The sequence below is a fragment of the Camelus ferus genome, chromosome 17 (assembly GCF_009834535.1).
Source record: "Camelus ferus isolate YT-003-E chromosome 17, BCGSAC_Cfer_1.0, whole genome shotgun sequence".
In the NCBI taxonomy this organism is placed as follows: domain Eukaryota; kingdom Metazoa; phylum Chordata; class Mammalia; order Artiodactyla; family Camelidae; genus Camelus; species Camelus ferus.
Window position 1 is genome coordinate 5,131,827 of NC_045712.1, and position 20,135 is coordinate 5,151,961.

General features: G+C 39.2%; 1 protein-coding gene and 1 long non-coding RNA gene across 19 annotated transcripts in view; one reads left to right on the plus strand and one right to left on the minus strand.

The window, feature by feature from the left end:
- CHL1 (cell adhesion molecule L1 like) overlaps positions 1-20,135 on the minus strand; it is a 184,072-nt gene that overhangs the window by 22,330 nt on the left and 141,607 nt on the right. For all 18 annotated transcript variants that reach the window (XR_004312000.1, XM_032458079.1, XM_032458078.1 and 15 more), the window contains 6 exons: positions 18,826-18,992; positions 13,712-13,877; positions 8,726-8,850; positions 4,411-4,512; positions 4,036-4,233; positions 2,418-2,488 (listed from right to left, as the gene is read on the minus strand). Coding sequence is in view for 17 of the 18 variants with exons in the window: in XM_032458079.1 (XP_032313970.1) it covers positions 2,418-2,488; positions 4,036-4,233; positions 4,411-4,512; positions 8,726-8,850; positions 13,712-13,877; positions 18,826-18,992 (829 nt within the window). In the remaining variant the exon portion in view is untranslated. The remainder of the gene's footprint in view (positions 1-2,417; positions 2,489-4,035; positions 4,234-4,410; positions 4,513-8,725; positions 8,851-13,711; positions 13,878-18,825; positions 18,993-20,135) is intronic.
- On the plus strand, positions 7,015-19,691 carry LOC116657071. The gene is made up of 3 exons (XR_004312003.1): positions 7,015-7,024; positions 8,078-8,080; positions 19,561-19,691. It is a non-coding gene; the product is annotated as an uncharacterized LOC116657071 (long non-coding RNA).

The window sequence follows — 20,135 nt, forward strand, 5'->3', positions numbered from 1 at the left end:
GAACAATGGGGAAATGCAAGCAAAAGTCATTATGATATAATTATCTAACCAGCCAATTCGTGGTGGGCTCTTTTTCTGTTTTGAGGGGCAGAATATTACCATTTTTTAAACACTGAAAATGTATGGGTGAGTCAATACATACCTAAATATATAGAAGGTGAATTTTAGAAGATAATGCAAACTAAAATGACTAGTTCTATCATTAAGTTAAAATTTAATACATTACTTTCAAAACTTGTGCCATTATTTACTGTAATACATTACAAACATAATTCATATATGATGGAACATGAGCCCAATAAAATAAACAAATTAATTTTTGACTGTAATAGAAGGTTCATCCATTCAATGGCTAAATGCACATTTATTAGTAACCTGCATACAGAACTCTGTATATTATTTTCCTCTATTGAATTTTTCAATAAATGATATTATTTCTAATGTATTTGCTCATTGTCTGTCCCTCCAACTGGATTACACATTCCAAGAGAGCAATGACTGTTTTTATGCTACTGCCATATAGAAACCAAGGACCTCATAACACATTATTTTTAATGATACTTAATGTTAAAAATTAAAAAAAAAGTTAGGGACAAATAGTCTGTTCCTATTTAATCATTTTGTGAAACAGTAACTATTTTTTTTAAACAAATTGTTTCTCTCTGATCATTATCTTGTAGACAAGATTTATTTTGTCAGTCAGTCTTGGGAGGGGATCTGGTAATGTATTCACAGTGTCTGCTTGTCAGCTTGGGAAGTTATCTGGCATCTAACTCCATTTTATAGGTAATTCATGCAAAACAATAACCAATGAATAAATGTTCTTAAACTTCACTAGTTGTGCTTACCGTCACTGGATCTCTGACATTTCAGAATGATAAGAACCACACTGAATATATTACGAATGCAGTTGTCAAAATGTAGTTCCAAATTTCTCTGACTACTTCCTTCCTCTGGTCAAGTAATTACTCAATTACATGTGATTTACTCTTGAACGACAAATTATAAACACTTTCTTAGAGTAATGCCATTCTTCCAAGAAGAAAGCATTAATCGTAAGTCTTCAATATGTTTTGGCAGGAGGAGAGTGATTTATGAGTAAGACAATCAGTAAAAGAACTAAAGATTTCTGCTTTTTCATGACTGACTCAGAGCACGGCACCTGGGTAAGGTCACTGAACTCACAGCCCGTTTCTCTGTATGAAATGTAATGCTCATGTTAGTGGAACATGCTGTGCTTCTCTGAGGAAGTGACCTTTTAATTATTTATTACTGTCATCTAATCAGTTATATCAGCTATCTTAGGGAAATTTCTATTATTAGAATTGTATACTAATATTAGAAAAGTATCCTCTTATATTGACTAAGTATTTTGCAGGTATCAATGATGTTGTCAGGTAATGTAAGACCAATATACGAAGAGGAAAAAAATCAAGCCAAACATTATATAGTCTAAAATTCTTCTAAAAATTATCCTTGGAATGGGGTGTGGAAATAAATTCATATATTCCAACATATATTCAAAACTGTAAAGTTCATTGAATTCAATGTCAGAAGCCTATTTTCAATCAGAATCATTGAATGGTAACCTACTTTCAAGTAGGTTAAAATACTCATGAAATATTTCCAAATAGTAGCAGGGGGAAGTTCTCCACTGTTAAACGAATATAGAAATGACACTAAAAAAATCAGATTCATCTGAGCAGATTTATATAAACTTTTATATTTATGGATATGTATGCGTGTGTGTATATATACACTATATAAACATTTATGCAAAATTCAAAGAAGAAAGTCTGTTTTAGTAACTTTTACCAGAGATACATAGAGAATGAGCAGACTCTGAAGTCCCAATGTATCCATGTTTAAATCCTGGCTCTGCTGATTTATAGTTGTGTGGTGATGGGTCAGCCTGTCAATGAGCCTGGATCTCAGTTTATAGATCTAGAACATGGCATTAATGATGCTCTTCTGACAATATTGTTCTCAGAATTTGATACGAGTACACAAAATACTTAATAGTGATTACTGAGTAGTGACTATTCCTTGGGAGTCATCCTTTTGACATGCATAATCTTCCTTAGCCCATGTACAAAAATTTAGTGAAAAGTTTTCAGTATTTTTTGAATGGGAGAGGATTTAGAATATTGGTAATAAATATATTAGGAATCAAACTTTTGGTAATGGATTATAATGACATCAACTTGTATAACCTTCCTTAAATTTTCTACCACTGTTAAGCTCTATTTCACAACATTCTCATGATGATCTTTAAAGTATACAAATAAAAATATTTATAAAATATACAAGTATCAGTTTGTTCTTAAAATACTGTTCTATCATTATACTTAGCATGCAGACCTAAAAAAAGTAAAAATAACACAAACGTAATAAATAACACATCAAAGAATCCTCACCTCCCATTTGATAATCATTTCCTTGGGTTGAGAAGCTTGAACCCTTATATTTTGTGGATTCTTGTCTGGAGCTGAAAAATTACAAGCATTAAAATTACTTTTTCCCACTGTCTAGCCAGTAGGTGAATCATCATTATCATCCCTCCTCCCACACACGTACATATACAACAACAGATTTTTTAATCATTTTGATTATATTTGTTTACTTCTATCTGGCCCAGTTTGTAAGAAGAGTTACAAACAGGTTTTTTCCTCCAGCTTTATTGAGATGTAATTGACATATAACATTTTATACATTTAAGGTATACAACATAACGATTTTATAATGTGTGTGTGCGTGTATATAAAAATACACATAATATTCGTGTGTGTATGTTGTGACATGATTACCACAATAAGGTTAGTTAACACACCCATCACCTCATAAGGCAGCTTTTAAATATATATTTTATTTGAAGGAGTAAAATTGTGTTCATTGAGTGATAGAATTATTATTCAGTTGAGAGGAGATGGTTTATTTTATGTATCTTGGTTTTAAACCTGCTCTCTTTAAATTTTTAAACCTGGTTTTTTTTTTTTTAATCCTAAACCTACTACTTAAATATACATTTTAGTTTTAAGCCTGCTTTACATTTTCTATTACAATTATTGTTAGAAGTTTTGTTGTGAATATTTGCCTGTAAGTGAATAAAGACCATGTGTTGACGGCAACAACCATGTTTCAGGGACATCAAATAGGAAACAGCGGGTAATGTGCCCACGGAGCATATTCACATGGATCCGTTTTATGAAAAACAGCTAAGTATGGAGTCCAGTGCCAAGTTGAACTTATACTAAAATCACACAAGTATCTCACTCAGTTATTACCTCTACTTGCTGTTTCTTGGTCCAAAAAGGGAACCATATCCTAGCATGTTTATTTCACCCACAGGAAAAAAGGAAAAAACACCAGGCTATGACCACATCGATAACCAATCCCAATTCAGTAATACAAATTTCAGCACTATCATTTATGAGTTTATAACATTATATAAGTTCCATGCTTACACTATTATAGTTTGACTTCTGTATACACTACAGCCTGCTCATTCCTGAGATTTTTTTTTAGGAAAGCATCTTGAGAATTTACATAGGTTTTATGTATCTACCTATGTAGACACTGAGATACAAAAATACACTTGGAGCATAAATTTAATGACATTAGATACGCTGAAAATTTGACAAGCTGCCTATAAAATGTCAAATATTTTATTTGAGAAAGTTAAAATGAGAAAAATCAAGGGAGGAAGTTGACTTTCTCTCTATAGTGAACTTCCGTTTATAACTGACTTTCTGGTATGTGACTTTAACACAGCAAGTAGCTATCAGAAATCACTCAGAGTAACACCTGCCCACGCCCTCCTTGTCGCTTCCTGCTCTCTATCAAACACTGACACACTACCTATGAGACTGATGTGCTTTGATTATTTTCCATGATGTGAGTTCACAAAACTTTTCCAGCTCTCTGTTGGGAGAAATCTAAAATCTCACACTAGGTTCTCAATCATTTTTTTCAGATGTTTAAAGATGGGGCAAACTGAAATATTTTGTTAGAAACCTGAGATGGGAACTTACATACCTGCAGGGGGTGTTTCATGATGGTCTGACGGCTGGCTGGGTTGGCTTCTCCCTACTTCATTCACGGCTGTGACCCTGAACTGGTATCTCACGTATGGAGCCAGAGATAACAGGACTGTTGTTTCCTTTCCTTGGACTCTAGTCAGTTCCTCCCACCTTCCAGGTTCCTCTTTGTTCCCTTCAAATTCTACAATATATTCTGGCAATAGAAACACAGAAAAAAAAAATGGACTGGGAATGTTTAAGTTATGATAAAATTTCTACATGAGGTTAAAAGTTTCAGAGGATGTTTTCAGAAGGATAATCCACCCACGGTGGTAAAAATAGCTTTAGTATGCATTCTGACTCTGGGTGACACAGTCCCAAGGCTTCCTACCGCTAATATTGCTGTTGTGGTCGTCCCCAGCTTCCCACGTCAGCCGAACACTCCTGTTCTGTCTGTCAGACAAGTGAAGGTTTTCTGGTGGATCCGGAACATCTGATTAAGAATGAAGAATAGGCGTGTTGTTTATCTATTTTATATACAGCAATTATTATCTGCAAATCTCAAACTCCCAATTTATCCCTTCCCACTCCCTTCCCCCGCTCATAGCCACAAGTTTGTTTTCTATGCCTGTGAGTCTGTTCCTGTTTTGTAAACAAATTCATTTGTGTCATTTTTTTTAAAAGAGTCTACATATAAGTGATATCATATGGTATTTTTCTTTCTCTCTTTGGCTTACTTCACTTAATAGCACAGGGAACCATATTCAATATTTTGTTATAACCTATAATGAAAAAGAGTATGAAAAGAAATACACACATACACGTATGACTGAAGTATGGTGCTGTACACCAGAAACTGACACAACATTGTAAACTGACTATAGCTCAATTAAAAGAAAAGAATGACAAAGAAAGGTAAGGAGAAGGCAGATCATCGCCTTTGTCTATCCCGTTTCCTCACTCGGGCAGGTTGCAAGCCCCCTTCCCTTCTGGGACTCTGTCTCCACTCCCCAGGGTCCACATCTCACCAGTTCTTCTGGTTCTACTGCAAACACAGCTCCCTGCACATCTGTTTCCTGTTGTATCATCTCCCTCTGCTCCAATTCCAGTTCTCAAGGGGCCACTCCTGACCATCAGCATCAGGATTCTTTCAGGAGTAGTTATGAACACTGAAGATTTCTGGGCCCTGTCTCTCCGGCTGACTGAAGGAGCTGGGCCCAAGAACCTGCATTTCTAAACAAGAGCCCTGGGAGATTCTATATACACTCAATTTTGAGAAACACAAACTATCCCAAGTAAACGGAATCTGGCAGCTCACATACTTACATGCCTGCTGCATCTCCTGTATGTTACTAAACAGATCTACAAGAGTAGGAACCATATTTTATTGATCTCTGCACCCTTCCCCCAGTGCCTTTCACAGAAGTGTTTTGTGACTAATTAAGTGAAACATACATTATCCCTTTGGTCATGCACGTAATTATCACAGGAGAGCAGTAAAAGTGGGTCCTAGGACTACAGGGAAATCAGAGCATATGAACTCAAGCTTTCTTTTCTGCGTGGTTTGGATTTGTATTTTAATTTATAATAATGAGTTATCAGTAATAATATAGCAACTGTTACACTCTCTTGGCCTGGAGTTCTACCTGAAGTGTAGGAAGGCAGTTTACATTGGGAGAGGAGGATCTGGCACTGATAAATGTTGTGGCAGAGAATAGAAAATGGAGTAGGCGATTTTACCAGTGTTAAAAGTACGTGGAAATTTCTGGTGCTTTAAAAATAAAATCAACAGTTAAAAAAAAAAAAGAAATTTCAGCCCTAGTGATCCTTCTTCCAAAATTTGGTTTCAATTCTCTCACGTGTTGAAGGACACTTCTCTTTCCTCAGAGGAGACAATGACAGTAACACCTCACACGGCTTTCTAAGGCTCCTTCTCCAACTGGGAAGCAGCGTCTATTGCTCCTGCTTGAGTTTTTAACAACCGTTGGAAATTTATACTGGCCAGATAAAAACACACTGCTTTCAATTCAAAAGAGAACATGTTTACTTTAAAACTCTGGTCAGTGACTGTGTCCAAACTGTACTGCCTTAAATAAGAAATTATTTCATCCACAGGCTTGAGGATCTCTGAGCTCAGAAAACTTAGGTTTCTCATCAGCACGTCCCAAATCCACTCATTTCTCAAGTTTCCTCAACCAATGCAGCATGTGGTGACAGACATGAAAATCTGCTCTTGCCAAGAATCATATGGAGCTACAATTGATGGACTGCGATTGAGACTTAAAAGAATGAAACTCATAGGGGACGTTTCTGGCAAGGCTTTTGAAAGTAACTTTTGATTGAAATGGGTCAAGAATATGCTTTAAAAAATTGTGTTCCAGGAAAAACAGTCTTTTAGAAACTATACATGGATTTGTCATTTGTTACTGTCAGTTCATGAGAATATGCTTCTTAAAAGCACAGGCTGGCCTAAAAAATTAGGATGTAAACTCCAAGAAGTGATTAAGAAAATTCAGCCTATCTCATAGAATTTTTTTAAATTATTTTATCTTCATCATAAAAAAATTCATACTTATTTTATACACAAACAGTGCAGTATAATTATAGACACTGTTTATGTAAAGTTATCAAAATGTAATGGTTCTAGAAGATGGCACCCTAACTACAAGCCTGATACATTCAATCTCACAGGAAAACGTAGACGGTGAGCACCAAGTGGTCGGGGGCTCAATCCCCTTGCCACTGCTCGAAATACTTGGGGGCCAAGCCCATGAAATCCTGACACTTAGACTTGCAATCCTCGTGCCAGGGACAACCTCCAGTTTACCTGCAGCTCAACCACTTTATCTGGTCAATTACTATCGGAGTGATTACTAAGGACTGAACTTTTCTGCCTGTAGTCCCCTGAGGGAGCCAAAATTCCTCGGGGGATGAAACGTATCACCTAAAGGTTTAATTCTATTGAACCAAGTCCATAGGTTCTACCACCTGGGAACTCTTCCGTTGTTCTGTTTTTCTGTGTGTTGTTGTTTGTTTATTTTTTTCCCAGGAGAATTCAACATGGTGGCCATTTGCTTTACTTGAAACATGGTGGTCATTTTTCTCTCTTGAAATAGAGTGGCCATTTGCGTCACTAGAAGACATCCAGCCTGTTTACTCATATTTCACCAACTTACCTCAAAAGTGACTGAACTCTTCCCTCCCGGTCTGCACCGTGGTTAGCAGCCTACCTGTGAATCCCAGCAACCAGAGCACTAAAGACACAAATGCCTGTTAATGATAAGGATTAATCTAAGCCTATGATAAAAGCATTTAGGCCAAACCAAACACTTTTAAGGACTGTCAGCCAACTAAAGGAAAACTAAACGGTGCCCACTGAAACAGAACTATGAGAGAAAACTGTAAAAATGTCTTGATCAGTCATGGCCCCAGCAGAGAGAAAACAGTTCACACAACTTAGGGTAGTCCAATGAGTTTTTTTTTTTTTTCTTTTAGGCATCATCAGTTAACCATGTGTCAGTTTCTGGTGTACAGCATAATGTTTTGGTCATACATACACATACATTCGTTTTCATATTGTTTTCATTATAGGTTACTAAAAGATATTTACTATAGTTCCCTGGGCTATACAGAAGAAACTTGTTGTTTATCTATTTCATATATACTAGTTAGTATCTGCAAAGCTCAAACTCCCAACTTATCCCTTCTCACCCCCTTTCTACACCGGTAACCATAAGATTGGTTACTGTGTCTGCGAGTCTGTTTCTCCAACAAGTTTTTAGTAAAGACTTTCTCAAAAGATGTGAGCAGGCTATCCAGGGTGGGGCGGGGCAGCTGATAGAATCCCACCAGAGAAAACTCTGTGGAGAAAGCCCCCCTGTGAGACTCAATGCCTCTGGCCGTGGGACGCGGCCAGCCCGCAAGGAGGGAGCATCCAGAGGAAACACACCCGCCCACCGCCTCTACCGCTGGGGGTCCCCACTGGCAGAGCCAAATGAAAGCTTGAGAGTAAATGGTTTGCTAACGTCCATACTGGTCAGGTTTCCAGACTCAGAGAGCTGGTGGAGAGTGAATCCGAAAAGGGAATTAGAAGAGAGATTCCGCAAATGGTTGAAGAGCGGTAAACACGGGTGACTGCAAGGGTAATTGCATTGATTACACCAGTGAAGTGTGCATATTGTTTTCTAAATAGCATTATTATTAAAAAAAAAAATCAGAGGCCTTTCTTTGCAGAACCCTTGAAGTCCCTCCCTCCCCTTCCTGAGACCCTGGGAGCTCAGTCTGGGCCTCTGGTTGACAGTGTGACCACCTGTGCACCCACCACTGGACCCCCACCCTGGCCCATCCACACTGGCCCATCTCCATCCTCAGCCACATTTCTCTGCACACTAGGAAGGCATACCTCAAGAGTCCTAGGCACTCAAGCATGCATCACTTTTCTTGCTGCTGATAGCAACCCCTACCTCCCACTGCTTTTGGCAACATTACCCAAGTAGAAAAATGAAATTAAGCATTAATTAACTTCTTTAGAGCCAGAAGAGGAGAAGGCATTCAAAAGGGGGGTTGCTGTTTAATTGAAAAATTCAAACTAACAATAAATGTGCAGAGGCTCAAATAATCATTGCTTTAATTGCCTAAGAGCAGTGGAGTTTAATCAGTAATGGAGAAGAAATGAACAAAGATTTCTTATTATTTAGCGCACTTACCAAGGACAGTTACTTGAGTCATCTCAGCAGTGCTGTCCAGAGCAGTGTGAGCTGAACAGGAGTATACACCTTGGTCCTCTAAGGTGACGTTAGATATAGTCAGATTAGCTCCATCAATAATTATCCTACCAGGAAAAAAGTGGGCATGTGATGAGGATGAAAATAACAAACAATAGAAACATAATTCTTTCAAAAATAAATATTCCCCAAAGAAAACAATTCAAGGAAGAATTAAAAAAAAAAAAACTCTCACATAATACAACTTTTATTAGAGATGGCCATAGTTTAAAATATAGTAAAAAACATAATATTAAAAAAAATAACAAAGCAGCGTTTAAGCACACACATGTCTATCTCACTATGGAAAGAACCAGGTTGGTTTGGTTGGTTTTAAATGACCAAATCCAACTATCCGTGATGCATGGGTCAGTGACAGAACTGTCTTGCCTGCTGTGTGAAGAGTGTACCATACCTTACGACAGCTAAGATAAATTTGAGGAATTCTTTCGTTATGTTTAAGAAACCATCTACACAGGACCAACTTGGGTGCTTTTTACAAAGGCAGGTTCCTGACTCACACCCCAGCTCTGAGATGAGTCTTACCATCTCTTTTGGACAACTTTCTCTCTCCTCCACCTCCCAATAAAATGCACATTAAGATCTGATGAAAATTAAACTCCGTGACTTATTTGAACAGTAGAGGGCAGACTAGTACTTCTTTTTGCAAATCATTTGCAGCTGACTATTCTTTGTTCTGTTTTTTGCTAAGTTGTAACTGAGTTTACTACATGAAAAAATTTTCTGTAAGTTACACCTTTTACCCTGTACCTAGGTATTGTTAACATAACTACTCAAGAATGTTTAAAAACATAAAGATTTATTAAATTTGAGATATATTCATAGCAGTTTGCCACTTAGTTGAAATAAATAGTATCTTCATTGTGGGGAAGGAATATATAATCCCTTACAAACTGCTGAAAAGTCTGAGTGATGGGAAACCAGTTAAAACTGTAGTCAGATCAAACACGGTTCCGCTTTTGATTATAGACAAAGTCAGACCCTTACTTTTCCCACACTAACAACTGAATGATCTGCCAGTTGATACTCTATACTATTGCTGGTCAAGAGTCTCACTGTAATTCTAAACATGATACAGCTCTGAGACACATTAGTTTTTCAGTTCCTGTTATGTGTCCATTTGGTACAGTATCAGAATACTGCATACACTGACAGTTTTGGAAAGTTTACCTTCTTAGATAAAGAAATACAATTTAATAACCTAGCCAGCAGGACTGTTTGTGCCCTACACATCCACGAGGGCCCACGAGATCCTACCACCTTCTTGCCAAGATTGGTATCCTGGTGTGGGGCTGCTTCAGGCCGGAAAGAAAGGGCACCTTTTTGGTAACTTGTTTTTTTTTTAATCTCACAAATGTACCTTAGTTGCCCTCAAATTAATCAAGGTAGAATGGCCCACAGGTCCTTGAAATTTGGGAGGTAAGATACTTCTTGGGAGGGTATTAAAATTTCACATGTTGGCCTCAGCCCAGGTTCTGAATCAGAACTTCTGGGAATAGGGCAAGGGCCACTGCATTTGAACATGACACCTAGGTAATTCTGGCTCATGTCACAGCCTGACAAGTATTCATGTTAGCAAGGACACACTCTGCTGTGTTGCAAGTTCTCAGTACCTAAGACCACAAGCCTTTCATTCTAACGCTATGTTTCCATTGTCAGTCAACTGAATTCTGCTATGTTTCCATTGTCAGTCAACTGAATTCTACGTGAAGAAGTCCTATTGTTTGTTAAGTACATTTACATTTTAAAAATGGTTTCTGCTCTGTATAGAACCTCTCCTCTGGCTTCACCTTCATCTCTGTTTCTCCCAGTTACTTCCCCCTGTTTTCATCTGCTTCATTATCTCACCTGACAAACTGCTATCACCCTACAAGCTCTCACCGCCTTCCTCTGAAATAGCCGGCTTCCTAGTCCCCAGTCCCCGTTAGCCTCCAGTGTCGCCTGCTCCAGCCCGTCTGTGTCACAGCCACGTTTCAGTGAAGGCAACATGACAAAATGACTCTCTCTTTGGACACCTCTGTTTGAGGCTCAGCTCCACCAACTCGGGCTTGAATAACCCTGAACAAAACGTGGAGCCTAATTCACCTTATCTAAAAAAAAATGGGACTAAGTATTTTCTTTCTCTTCAGGAGGAGTAATGAATGAAAACACATCAAGTGATTGGTGTATAGAGCCTGGCTTAGGACGTGCCCAAAGAGTCTTGCTAGTAATAATCAGCAGATTGATTTAATTCACTGTTGGCTCGTAATTAATCACATTTCTTAACGCCTCCAACTCCCATTCCTCCTGAATCTCTGCTTGAACAAATGGCCTTAGTTCCTCATTTGTTAGTAAAGGACCAGTCTCTGCCTGACCTAATGCCTTATAATCTCTGCTTTCTCATCCCCCCCCCGCCCCCGCCCCGAGCTCTACCCTATTCATTTGCTGCCATTTCTAGTGGGAAAAAGACCTTTCTTGATGCCAAGATAAAGCCCTCCCACTTGTGCTCATGACACGTTTTCCCTTTCATCCTCCTACTGACGGACACCTCGGCATATCCCACAGCCCTCGGGTTCTCTGCTCGTTCTGTGGTCATCAACAGCCCTCCTTACAGTTGGCACGCACAGTCCCAAGTTTTAACAATGGCTTGATATCACAGCCGGCCTCCGTTTCATTTTTCATAGCAACAGTGTGTGGTGTAGAGCCACCTGCAGGCTAGAAATCCACAGAAAATCCCTTGGGGTCTTTCCAGCCTTCCTAATAGGCTTGCTGGGAGGATAACTGAGGGCAAGTGTATACGGGAGGCGTAACCTAACATGAGGCACCTGGCAGGTGTCAGGGTCCAGAGCGGCGGTTTCCACCACTTATCAGACCCCTGCATGTGACAGGACAGGAGGAAAGAGAAGAAGGTATTGTCACTTCACATTTTTCTCCTTGTGCCTTCTGATCAGAAAGGTAACCTCTCTCTAGGTAAAAACTGGCTCCCAGCCTAGTGATAAGGAGAAGGCGGCCCAGCAGAAGGTGAGAAATGGGAGCTTCCTATCACTTGTACAGAAACTCCCGGGATACCTGTGGTCTCCGCTCCCTGCTGGAATCCCCTGCCTGCTCCTGGCCTTGATCAACACTGGTCAGCAGCAGTCACGCCCCGCCCTCCCCATCCCAGATCTCTCTTCTGTGCTAAGGTTACCATCCCCCACCCCCACCCTTTACTTAGAGAATATTAGAAACACGTCTTCATTACTTAGATCACTCAGATAGTCAGAGGCTCCTCTGAGTGCCAGCCCCAGCATCCTGCAGAAGCTATAAAACTGGGCCACACACACAGGCTGGATGGAATTTCTGGATTCAGGGCCTAAGAATGCAAATCACATTATGAACAAGCCATGTGTCTAATTTCCTTCTTGGCTATAATCCAGGGGTTATATGGAAGACCCCAGATAGACGGACAGTAGTGATGAAAGAGGGAGAATCTGGGGAGGTCTGATCAGGTGACAACTGACACCTAACCAAAGGCCAAAGATCTCTGTTGCCATGTATAGATACTGACAATCTCTGGTTTACTTTACTGACAACTAGTTGCAATACACATACTGTTTTTCCGCAAGTGTTACATATATGGGAAGAATGAGATGCAGTAAATAAAGTACCAAAGCTAAGACCAGTGCCTTTGTACAGAGGTGGTGTGCACACACGCACGTGCGCCCACACACATCCTAAAGAGACTAAGCGGGTAACAGAAATGCGACAAGACTGCTAGAAAAAAGAGTAGTGTGAGTCCTCATAGCTAAACTGGACTGAGTGGTTAGTATATTCTAAGTGCTTGGCGTTAACTCACAATAACCCTATGATGAAGTTGCCTCTAAAAATATTTTTTGAACCAAACTGTCATAGACTATAAATCTAAGGCACAGAAAAGTTAGGCAGCCTGTCTGAGGTCACAGACCCAACGAGTGACAAAGCTGGGATTCAAGCCCAGGTCACTGGGCACCAGAGCCCCTGCTCCTAATTATGGCACAGCCGACATCTTGTCTGGGGAATGCACGTCAGATTTAGTTCTGCAGAATGATGAATCTCAAAATGAAACTGCAGCTGAGACTTGGATCAAGGAGAGTCAATTTTTAACCCCTAATTTAGTAACAACGCAAACGAAAAGGAGAGCCATCTTCTGCTTTCAAAAGACAGCACAGGCATTCAGTAAATATCCATCATTTTCCCCTTCTTTGATACATTTAATAATGTTTAGTGCTATTCAGCATCTATTCAAACTTTATTCTACATCTTTCTTCTATATTTTTATATTCTCTATAAAGAAGCTGGAAGGCTTAAACATCTACTTGCCAATACTTTCTAACAGGATCCAAGATATGATGTGGGTTCTGCCAATGAGACAGACTCACGGGAGGCAGAGGGGAAGGCACCATCTCCTCAGGGGCGATGTGAGCAGACGGCGACTCCGGTGGATACGACACCGTCAGTGCTGGACTTACCAGCAGCCCCAGGGGGCTGCGGGGGCAGTGAAGCCGGCAGCAATTCCCAGACGCCTGAATTGCAGCTGCACTGCCACATCACTGAGAGCCCAAACGTTTAGTAAGCAGCTCCCTTGAGGCCTAGCTCCTCCCATCTTCCCCATGGTTTTGTGAGCACCCAAGCCTATGCAATAAATATTCCTCAAATAACAGGAGTAGCTTCTGTTTCCTGCAGTTCTTACAGGATGGTCCACGTTATATGGAAAGCCAGCAGCAAAAATGAGAAGACCAATGTGTGAGAGGAAAGCAAAACAAGTACACTTGTATGACCTTTTAAATGTTGCTGAAGATTGAAATAATCCGTCTTATATTTTACGCAGTGTGAATATTTTTGCAACTTTTTTTTCAAATGCATGGTTTAATTCCGAGCCGGTATAGCAAGATACTGTAACAGTTTACCTACCTGCCATCCTCCGTGCCGTTCATTTCAAAAGCTTCTCCATCTTTACTCCAGAACAACTTTAGACTGTGCTTCAAGTATGAGTCACATTTGCTCTCACAATGGAATTCAACTGTATGTGACCTGGGGACACGAGGATTCTTAGGAGAAACTCTAAGTTTTGTAGCATCTGTTTTTAACAAAACAGAGATACTAGTTAGAGCTAGTACAGAGCACAGCATGCTTTGTAATCAAATGCCTGCCATTTAATCAACCAAAATGGTCAACATGAAAGACAAATCCTGATGCAGTGCTGGTCTCCCTGTCATTTCCTAACGTCACATACCATTACTATTTTCATTCCATCCAGGCCAGGACACCTGACAAAATTTGGGTGGAAGTATTAACTAATAGCCATTTCCTTTGCTACTTCGTAGGCAAAGGGAGTAAAAAGAGTAAACAAATGCCTCAAGATGTTGAAAATAATACAAATTCTCCTTCTAGTGCTTCTGGACATGTGGTCAAAACACCACACAGAAAAGAGGAAAATCAACTGATTTTCTATTAACATGTTTGTTATTAACTCAAATCACAGATTAAATGGTGACGCCTGTGCATAGACGAACTAACAGCACGAAGGGGAGGAATCTGAGCACAGGCCCCATGCAGGCAGAAGCTGTGCCTGTTCATGACATTGAAGTGTCCCCGAGTCCTGTGCTCAGAAGGGAGCTGTATACGGTAGGTCCTCAATACATATTAGTTGGATTTCTTGTTGAATGAGTTACAGTCGTATTTTGAAACTATATTAATATCAACAATGTGAAGCTCAAACATTGGTATCACGGCCATTTTTAAAAATTTTTGTTTCATTATAATTGTTTCAAAACATATAACCCTTACTCTTCAGGGCCACATTAAGGCAGCTATGTTTACCCCAGGGTGGCACGCGGTAACCCTCTCAGAAGCCACATCTCACAAGCTGACCTTCAATCCCACAATCATGTTCTGATATTTGCTAACTATATGTGACTTAAGAAAGTGATGAAAAATCAAAAGTGTTAGTAAAATTGAGTCTTTGGTATTCCAAGCATGAAATTTGAAGAGATTATCAAACTGAATTAATTTCAACTCAATTATTAAACATCTTACTCCTAATTCTAAATTTAAAGCCAGAAATGCATTTAATAATAATTGGCAGAATTTAATAATCACCTGTTTAACAAGACTCTGAAGAAGTTCACATTAATTGTCACATTTTATAACAATTCTATGAATATTAATATCTCTACCTTACAGAGAAGGTAACTGAAAGCTAAAATGAAATTAAGCAGTGATACTAATATTTTCTAACTGGTAAGGGACTGAGCTGTGATTTGAACTCAGGACTGGAAGAGACCAAAGCCATGACTTCCAATCACTATGCTGTATAGCCTGCTATTCAACTCCATTCCTGACATTTTTTTCATATATAAAAATTACACCCTTAATTCTCATGGATATGGTTCCTGTATACCCTTACATATAAAATGGACATTAAAGCAGGCCAAAAGTTTATGGACCTGTCCTTCTGTCTGACTACTGGCAGTTTTGAGGTCCACTCTGGGCCAAACATAGTGTTGGCTGATAGGCATGTGAAGGTTCATTTGGATTCCAGACTTTACTCATTACCATCCACCTGGCTGAGCTCCTTAACTTTGACATTGGTTGATTTTATAAAGTGTAACAAGAAATCATCTCCATTGACATTATAAAGAGTATTTTTTTAATTACATGTATCACCTGAAAATGCAGAGAGACATCAGATGTAGACATCATAGGAGAGTATTTATGTGCCTTAAAAAATATAGTTGCTGGCATATTGGATAAGGTAGGGCACAGAAAAAAATTACTATTAAAGAATATAAGAATATATAAGACAGCAAAGAAGGAAGAAAAGAATAAAAGAAGGACAGGAGGGTGTGTATGTGTGTGTGTGTGCACGCACATGTGTGTACAAAGACATAGAGAAATGTTTAAGTACTAGTGAAAACAGATGATTAAACAAATATGTACCCTGTCATCCAAGTAGAGGGAGCAGCAGGCCATCACACTGACCTGCCAAAAGAAATACAAATCCTCCTTGCATTTGCTATAGGACCTTTCTATTATTGGTGTTTTCCTGAAAAGGGTTCTCTGAGCAATTTTTAAATCTAAACATGCTGATGCCTGAGGGTCTGGGTCCAATCAGCCTGAATTTAGACACTCAGATGCTCCTCTGTGGTGCACTGAGAGGTCTCGGCATGTGCTTAACGACTACGAACTATTAAAAATATAATAGGTCGCCTGGACAAGCACAAGGGTTTGAGAGACAACCAGGAGCTGGAGTAGAGTTGAGCGACAAGGTTCACGTCCTACACAAGGCCACTCCTTCAGGACAGAGAGAGGTGCTGGTTTCCTATACTGTGAAGAAACTAATACAGAGAGTCAAACACAATGAAGAAACAGGAATATGTTCCAAATAAAAGAATAAGATAAAACCTCAGGGCAAAATATATAATGAAATGGAAATAAGCAATCCACCTGATAAAGAGTTCAAAGTAATGGTCATGAAGATGCTCACCAAACAGGGGAGAAGAATTGGCAAACATCTAGTGAGAACTTCAACAAAGACATGAAACATATGAAAAAGCACGAAAAAGAAGTCCCACCTGAAGAATACAGTAAATGAACAGAAAAATAGAGACAGAGGTTCAGCAGCAGACCACACAAAGCAGAGAAAGGGTAAGTGAATTTCAAGACAAGGCAGTGGAACTCACCCAGTAAGATAAGCAAACAGAAAACAGAATTTAAAAATAAAGATAGATTAAGGGACTTAATGGACAACAGTGAATAGACTAACGCTCACATTATAGGGCTGCCAGAAGGAGGAGAGACAGGGAAAAAAAAAAAACAGATTTCTTATCTGAAGAAGTAATATCTGAAACTTCCTTAACCTGAGAAGGAAACTCATATCCAGATCCACAAAGCCCAGGGAGTTCCAAACAAGATGAACTCAGAGATCCACACTTGAGATGTAAGGACACACACAAACTGAAGGCAAACGGATAGAAATAGCTATTCCATGCCAATGGAAACCAAAAGGAGTTTTAGGGTAACTTTACTTAGAGAAAACTGACCTTTAAAAGACTGTAGTAAGAGACAAAGAAGGGCAGTAGATAGCGATAAAGGGGGTTAACCCAACAAGAAAATACAGCATGTGTAAATATTTATGCATCCAAAATAGAATCCCCTAAATATACAAACCAAATATTAACAGCCCTAAAGGGAGAAATTCACAACACAATAGTAAGAGACGTTGATACTCCGCTTACGTCAATGGACAGATAATCCAGACAGAAAACAACAAGCAGACACCAGCCCTCAATGACATGCTGGGCCACACGGGCTTTACAGAACATTCCATCCAAAAGCAACATTCTTCCCAGGTGCACAGTGGAATATTCTCCAGGATAGATCGTATGTTAGCAAGTGCTGGCAAGAATATGGAGAAAAGGGAACTCTGGCACTGTTAGTGGGGATGTAAACTGGTGAAGCAGCTATGAAAGCAGTATGGAGGTTCCTCAAAAAATTAAAAAGAGAACTACCATATGATCCAGCAATTCCACTTCTGGCTATTTATCTGAAAATAAAAATACTAACTCAAGAGATATATGTGCCTCCACTTTCAGTGCACCAATATTTACAACAGCCAAGATATAAAAATAACCTAAGGGTCCATTAATGGATGAATGGGTAAAGAAATGGATATAGATATATATATGTATATAAACAGAATATTCCACTGGAATATTATTCAGCCAAAAGAGAGAGAGAGAGAGAGAGAGAGAGAAATCTTGCCATTCGTGACAACTTGGATGGACCTGAAGGGCATAATGCTAAGTGAAGCAAGTCAGACAAAAAGACAAATGCTGTATGTTCTCACTTATATGTGGAAACAAAAAAAAATTTTTTAAGTTCATAAATACGGAGAACAGATTGGTGGTCACAGAGGTGGAAGGTGGGTTTTGGAAGAAGTGGGTGAAGGGGGTCAAAAGGTGAAAACTATGCGAAGGAAGAATGGATTGATATTCAGATCTATTTCTTAAACATAGTAAACACATAGAAATTTCAGCTCATGTTCATAATTTAATTTATTCCCACATAAAAGTGGCTGGGGAGCATTGCCCTAGTTCTAGCTAGGGTTTTCCTAGATACCCTTGGCCTTGGGCAGAAAGGAGAACTATTGAGCATAATACTTTGCTGTTTCAACATCTCTGTTCATGGAAATTCCAGAGTCTTCCAGTTATTGTTTCTGGAATCCCAACAACATGACACCATATATAATTTAGAAATTCAGTCCCAAGTTTCACTGTTCTAAGTACGTGTGACAGGAGCAGGGCAGGCTGTCATTCTCATGCCATTCCCAAGAATACAGACATCCTGCGTTAGCTAATGGAGTGGGGAAAACGTCGAACCAATTCACATTTATTTAGCATGAGCTTTAATTAAGAGATTAATAGATGTTTAGCTCCCAAGTAAAAATAAATAATTAAATTAATTAATTAACTAATTAATTTGTGAAAAACCCAAGAGACTATTAATGGCTTCCCAGGACTTTCTTCAGAAGAGAAGAAATACAAACCTGTTTACGATTCAAAAAGAGGACGAAAACCCTCCTCACTGTCATGCTCAAGTCTTTATGAAACTGAGCCTTTATGAGTTTAGTTGCGAAATTTCTAGTTCAAAGAGTTGATTACTGGTGATACTTACATTGAGTTGGTTATTGAAATAAAGTAACTTGGTTCACAGAGTTGATTGCTGGTGGCATTACACTGAATTGGTTACAGAGATATACCAAAATAGGGAATTCAAGAATATTGGTGGTCATGCGTCACCAAGAACACCTAGCTCCCTATCACAGTTGTCTAAAGCCATGTACACACCATCAACGTGGCCTGTAATTCTTGTGATGATCTTTTAGATGAAACACAATCTGGGAGTTTTGAAACCGCCTACGGAAGTTTAACAGATACCGAACTTAAGTCATACTGTTTCATTTGGGAAAATGAAGACAAACTTCATGTAAGAATTCATGCAAGGTAAAAACCAAATAAAATTACTTCTGATATCCAGATTGGCTGTGACTGCTGTTTTTCCTTTCGCATTTTCTACCCAGCAGGAGTAGGAACCAGCATCGTCTTCTGTGGTCTTGTTGATCTGTAATGTGCCATTCTCGTGGATATGATACCGTCTGCCTTCAAGGGGTTTTGCCTCTTCCATCTTCTGCCTATAAGCATAGAAAACTCACATCAGTTTGGGGTGTGACAGAATTGTATACTTGTTTTCAGACTGGCCCCAGATGTCATTCAATCGTGTCCCTTCTTCAGGACCTTTGCAGACCGTATGAAATGTCCCACTGGGATCTACAGTTTTCCCAGAATGGGTGACAGGCGTGTGTCTTACCTGCCCAAGCAGACCGTGGCTGAAGGAAATCTGGGTCTGAGCTCTAGGGTCCTGCTGTATTTCTAAAAGCTCTCAGTACCACTTTGCATCTGTCCTTAGAGCTTAATAAGTATTTTTCACCTTATTGATGGTGAACTCTTTAGTTAATGACGGCTTCAGGGTACTAAAATGGGAAAGCTAGTAATTGAGAGAGATAATGAACCTTCAGAACAGACTGCTGTCCTGGGGGAACATTGGTCATTCAGAAATATTATAGGTGGAAAGCCTCTCCTGTCCTGTAGACAACGATTACAGTCGTCCTTATCAACTCAGTCATTTTCTCCCACACTCATCCATTTTCTGCCACAGCTTGATTCACCCTAAACATTTCACAGTAAGAGGCTGCTGGAGAGAAAATTCCTGATGGACAGACTCTAGCTGCTGTTCAGACAGGGTTTTACAGGGCTTGGATGATGCACTTGCCTCAGAGACAAAAACTGAAGAACTGTCAAAACCTCCCAGCAATCAAAATAAATAATATTTTAACGAGGTACTTTCAAAACCCAGAAATAATGCAAAAAAAATCCACAATGAACAAATTATCCAAATTTTAAGTAAAGACAGAATCCAACCCTACACTTGTATGACCTTGCCTTGCTCACTTCACCCTAATCTCAGCCCTGCAGAGCGTTGGCGAAATTGTTTAAGAAGAGTTTAACCAAATTTTCCCACGGTAGGAACAAATATGGTAGATCCATGTAACAATGTGTTTGGAGTTACCTACACCATCCGATATACTGAAATTAAATTCAAAATGCATGTTGGAAAAGTTTTAAACATAGGCATTTGAAATGAAATGCAGGCTTAATAATTACTTAGGTAATACACAAAACAACAACATAAGTAATGTCTGATCTTAGATGTACCCATGATGAAAACTGAATCTCCCTGTAAAATTGTCTTAGTAGTAACTTCAGTGCCTTGCCTT